At 39.7% G+C, this 5,339-nt stretch overlaps 1 protein-coding gene across 1 annotated transcript; it reads right to left on the bottom strand.

Moving 5' to 3' along the window:
• Positions 1-1,345: 1,345 nt before the first annotated feature.
• scn4bb (sodium channel, voltage-gated, type IV, beta b) lies at positions 1,346-3,619 on the bottom strand (the record flags this gene model as incomplete). Its single annotated transcript, XM_071534918.1, has 4 exons — positions 1,346-1,442; positions 1,847-1,976; positions 3,090-3,309; positions 3,456-3,619. Coding segments are annotated over 4 exons (611 nt in total), but the record flags the coding sequence as incomplete, so codon positions are not given.
• Between the last annotated feature and the right edge of the window lie 1,720 nt (positions 3,620-5,339).

The raw sequence follows: 5,339 nt of genomic DNA, 5'->3' as shown, positions 1-5,339 counted from the left end.
ACAGCACAAACTGTGGTGTTGTGATCTGTACAAAACCAACATTTAATTTAGAACTGCAGAAACGAAATCTGCAAAGGGCCCTTTGCAAATGATATTGGAAAACAATTACAGAGGATGATCACTGACTAGTCAATGAAGGCCAAAATTGTATCAAAACAAAAATATGAACCATAATTAACCTTAAGAATATGTGAGCTACTTGCCTACTGTATGTAGGCCAACATCACATCAAGATGTGCTGACTACTGCACAGTGCTGAAATGGATAATTTCATAAAAAATATTAAATATATTATATATATATTAAATATTAAAGGAGGCTTCAAATGCAATAACTCAGATATAGCCTTGCTTACAAGTTGAGGCGCTGAAGCTACAGTCAGGTTTCCATTCTTTAAAAAATCTCTAAATATACGTTTCTTTAATTGGGAGGTTCCTCTTCAGGCTACAGCCTTTTTCAACTTAATTTCCTTATTACCATGTACAGGCCCAGTGGATATAATGCCTTAGTGTCATCTAACATTCTATGCATGTTATCAGTGCTGTGTATAGACACACATGAAAAGGTGGGCCGAGCACACACACGCATTTATCCCTCACTTGTAGATTCCCGTCCAATCCATATATTTTTTGTTATCCTGGTAACATCTTTTGTTGCAACAAGATGCAACAGGGTTTATGGGAAATGTGGTCTTCATTTTGAAAAACACAAAATGCTAAATGTAGCACTTTTAATTTGTACTCTCTGCTAATGTGTTGCACACTGACTTAAAGTAGTATGACCAATTTGAGATCTGTGGCTTGGTTCATAGTGTCTCTGTCCTGCAGCAGTTAGTGTCGTCCTGCCTTGAAGATGGCAGTGAGAGGGCACAGCATGTAGATATGTGTGGATCCAGGTGGGAGAGTGAGATTTTGCTCTTTTAATGCCAACTTTATCTTAACTCAGAATAAAAAGGAATATGGTTAAGGCTAAGTAAACAGGTAGGATATTTATCCTAAATAAGTTAAGTTGAAGTGTCTCTGGTAGGTGGCATCACATAATTGATTTGATCATGTGCCTATTTGGCAAAAAACATATACATATTAATGTGTGTGCACTCACAACTTGCACAGACATTTTGTATTGTATATCATTTGCACATTCTGTATATTGCGCATATATGATAGCATTTTGTGCCCATGTATTTTTTCACTCCAGGAAGGCCACAGCCAGGTGCCATATATTTTTTTTTTTTAAATACCAACTTGAACATAATGAAGTCGCATGTGTGCAAACACATGTGCATATATATAAATATATGCGAAGATATATAAATATTCATATGGATTTACATACATGCATTAACTCATTTCTTTTTTGGTGTTGATTTTGTTTCAGCTTTGGATCCTGAGAGGCCGTTTTCTGTGTTGTCGATCCCTGACGAAGTTACAAGGCACTCCTTACTGCAGTTGGTTCAGAGTAAAAGAAACAAGAACAAAGTTAGAACTGTAGATACAAAGCAGCTCAAAGAGACGACTTGCTGGACTTAATTTAAAATCTAATACAGTACAGATCTAACCTGCCTGAAAATTGCGGAAGAGGATTAGGGCCATATGTGAAAAAACATTTTGAGTTCTGAGTTTAAAGTCAGAATTCTGAGAAAAACGTCAGAATTCTGACTTTAAACTCAGAACTCAAATATATTTTTGTGGCCCTAATTTTTGTGACCTTAATCCTCTTCCGTAGAAAATGTTGCGTTGCTTACAATGTAGGCAATATAGGTCTCATTTGAAACCGTATAGTTGTGAAACAGCTGTGTTGATAAAAATAGACATTGACTGATAGTCAGGTGGTTGTCAAGACTCACTTTTTCTCCTCAAGTTTGGCAAGAACGAAGAGAGTGAAGTTCTTGAGCAACATGAAGCCCATCAACAGCGCAATGCCTCCACCCACTGCTGAGGCTATGATGATGGTCAGGGTGTTGTCCACCACCCTCACTACAGACAGAAACATACGAGTAATGACGGGGGTTAAGATGGAATAAAATCAACATGAGAACAGTATAGTGATGGGTGCAAAGATGGAATACAGTCAACAAAATTTAATTGAGGATTATATTTTATGCATCATGATATTATGTAGCAAAGTAACCCTGGCTGTTTTTCTGTCCCCCATCTGTTATAGTGCCACCTAACTCAAGACAGGTTTCCATCTGCACATGGAGTGAGAGCAGCAGTGTAGCCCTAGCTGAAGCCTTGTAAGTCTAGATATGGCCCTGCGTCTGAGACACCACAAAATACAATAAACACAGAAAGATCGTGACCACAGTTCTCACAGCATCTTTTTCTGTTGTTTTCTAGTTCTGTTGGCCATTTTAGATATTGTGTAATTCCAATTCTGAAGACAAGACAGATGTAGGATTAATGTGCTTCTAAGTTGTGATATTATATTTCTTTGGAACTTTTTAACAGTAGAGATTTGCAAGACCATGACTCCCCTTAAATGTTTGGTTCCCCTTGTTGCTTTCCCTTGTGGGGGATATGTAGGGTTACCAACTTTCTAGGATTGATCCTCCAGCAGCAGAACTTGCACCTGTGTTTATTTGTGTGTGCATGAGTGCGTGAGTGCATGCGTGTGTAAGCAAGTGAAATAGCCAGTTAAAGCTGGGGTAGGCAATTTTTTTCCAACCATTTTGGTAATATTTGGTGAAAATGTCTTTACGTTCCAAAAGCTATCAATAAATCAAATGCTCTAAGAAAAATCAGGTCTCTGTGACTGTCCCAGGCTGTAATCAGCGCATGAATCTTCACAACCAATCAGGACAGCTCTCTGTAAGGAGGCGTCCCACCCCTGCCTGTCAATCACATGCACACATAGCTCAGTCTACTCCTGACCTCCCTGTTGTATACTTTCAAATTCTTGCTCATTTCTCATAAGTTGCCTACTCCAGTTTTAATGCTATGAAAACACAATCAAATGTGACTGCTTATCATCACAGCAAGGTTTTATGAAACACTGGTGTTTTCTGTGAGCCCATATTGGATTAAACTGGCGAGTTACTATTACGTCAGCATCAGCACCCGTTACCACGGCAGACCGGGACCACTCACACTCGTCCACCACAATGAGGGTGAAGATGGCACTGTGGTTCTTGCCCTTCTCTTTGGGGTTGCGTCCAAAGCAGGTGTACTGGCCCTGGTCCTCGAAGGTGATGTTCCACAGCAAGATGGAGATGTTGTTCTCCCGATTCTTGCCCACAAACTCCACCCGCTCCCGATATATACTCACATCTGGCACCACCCCCTCTGACGGAATCACCGACTCACACACCTGAGTAGACCAGCAAGCCGTCAATCATCCACAACTACTGGTGACACATTAACAAAACCTTGACAAACCTTACATGGCGTCACTATATTCTTCTACTGGTTAATTGGGTCTGCAGACGCATGACAGAGGCTGGGTGTGGTCCTTACCTTCTGCATGGTGCCATTGTCGTTGAACTGCCAGTTGAAGTAGAGATTCGTGATGCCGATACAGCTGGAGTACGAACAAGGCAACATGACTGTGCTGCCATTCACCGCCTCCAGGAAGGGGATCTTCCCTACAGACATCTCTAGGGCCTGAGCAGACCACACACCTGAGGAGGAGGAGTGTGACACATAAGAGGGTGGGTTAGAAGAAGAGTCACATTTACAGTGCAGCAGCGTTGTATAAACATTAAACCAGTCTTTTTTCATTTCAATACCAGGTTAAAGCCAAAATTCACTGTTGTCTACAATGTCATCAAACAACATATCCTCTTCTCATGGACACTGTGACAGGACCTATAATGATTTTCCAGGGATACTTGTACATTTTCTGTTTCAGAACTGTTAGCACTTCAAATGAAGCTCATTTGGGTGTAGTAACTTTGTATGAGTTACAAGTCACAACATCAGTTTTGTTCGATGATGTCACAGACTGTCACAGTCATGGCCATCTTATTTGGGAGAGACCTGTTCATGTACACAAATCTGGAATTGTGATCTAAAATCACAGAATAATATGTAAACACTAGGGCGACTATTTGGGCGATTTTCCCTTTGAGATAACATCTGCTTCCTTTTTAGGGAGCACCAACCAAAGGCTGCTGTATGGTGCCAAAACACATTCAAGTACCTGAAATTTAAAGGTTACTAAATTGCATGTGTATCATAATTTACAAATGTGTACTGCAGTGATTACATGTACATGCATGTATATGCACATATATGCAAACACATAAAATGAATTGCTTTTAAACACCTTCAGATTTAATCTGGTTCCAGATTCCTGAATCAATTTCTTGATCGGAAAAACGATCGGGCTAATCAGTGCCTTTGTGGGCGGGACTAAGGTTTGAACCGTTTGTGCAACGGTTGCAGCAGAATAATATTCATTGGAACCATTCTTTAACCAACATATTGTCTTTGCAAAGACAATATTTTTGTCAAAAATGACCACAATTCTTGGTAAAGTTAGTAAATATGCCCAGCATCAGCATAACTGAACACAAATCGAGCGATACTTGGTTACACACAGAGCAGATCAAGCGAAAGGTAAAGAAAAACGTTTCATTTCTCTGTAGGGTCCTTTCCATAATGTTGTCAGACACTTATAATAACAATCTGAGCAGTCAGTGGCAAAAACAAGCACTTTTAGTGGACGTACATTGACGGTGCACATTTGCCCCGTCGGATTACATTGCAGCCTGTTTCGCGGCTGCCGGCTGAAGCGATCTCACTCAATACTGGACCAATTTCAAAAATTGTTGTCCCCTTTGGTCACTTAGACACAAAAAGATGGGAAAATAGGGTCCAGGTTGAAAAATACCGAAGTTACCCTTTAAATCCGCTCCTCGCTTTTACATTTTACTGAGGTGTCATGCCTCTCCAAAACCTCTTCATCTCACCAACTTGAAATGCATGAACACATAAATTTGGGTTCTCTCAGCCCAATAAACGGTAACACTTTATTTTACAGCCTGCTAATTACGGTGTAACTAGTTTGTAATTATGAGGTACTAACAAAATAACAATGCTGTAGTTACAGGATAACAAAACAAGAAGTCCAGGAATTAAGGGGTAACAATTTTGTAATTATGAGAGATTTATAAAGTAGTTATGGTCTAATTGTTTTCGTAATTACAGCATACTTAAAAAATAATTACATGGTACAATAACATAATTAGCAGGGACTAAACAAATGTTATCGGTGCTGAAAGGTTCATGCACTGGAAAAAGGCCATTGTAAAGTGCTGCCCATGTTTCTATTAACTACATGGGTTGATGCACAGGTTGTTCTGGAAAAAAGAAACTCTACACCTGAAAAGCTGAATT

The sequence above is a fragment of the Centroberyx affinis genome, unplaced genomic scaffold, assembly GCF_046629955.1.
Source record: "Centroberyx affinis isolate AG114_WGS23_722 - 3 ecotype Tasmania unplaced genomic scaffold, CSIRO-AGI_Caff_v1 ptg002635l_1, whole genome shotgun sequence".
NCBI classification, from domain to species: Eukaryota; Metazoa; Chordata; class Actinopteri; order Beryciformes; family Berycidae; genus Centroberyx; species Centroberyx affinis.
The sequence above is the reverse complement of the archived record's forward strand: the minus strand, read 5'-3'. Positions and strand labels throughout refer to the sequence as shown.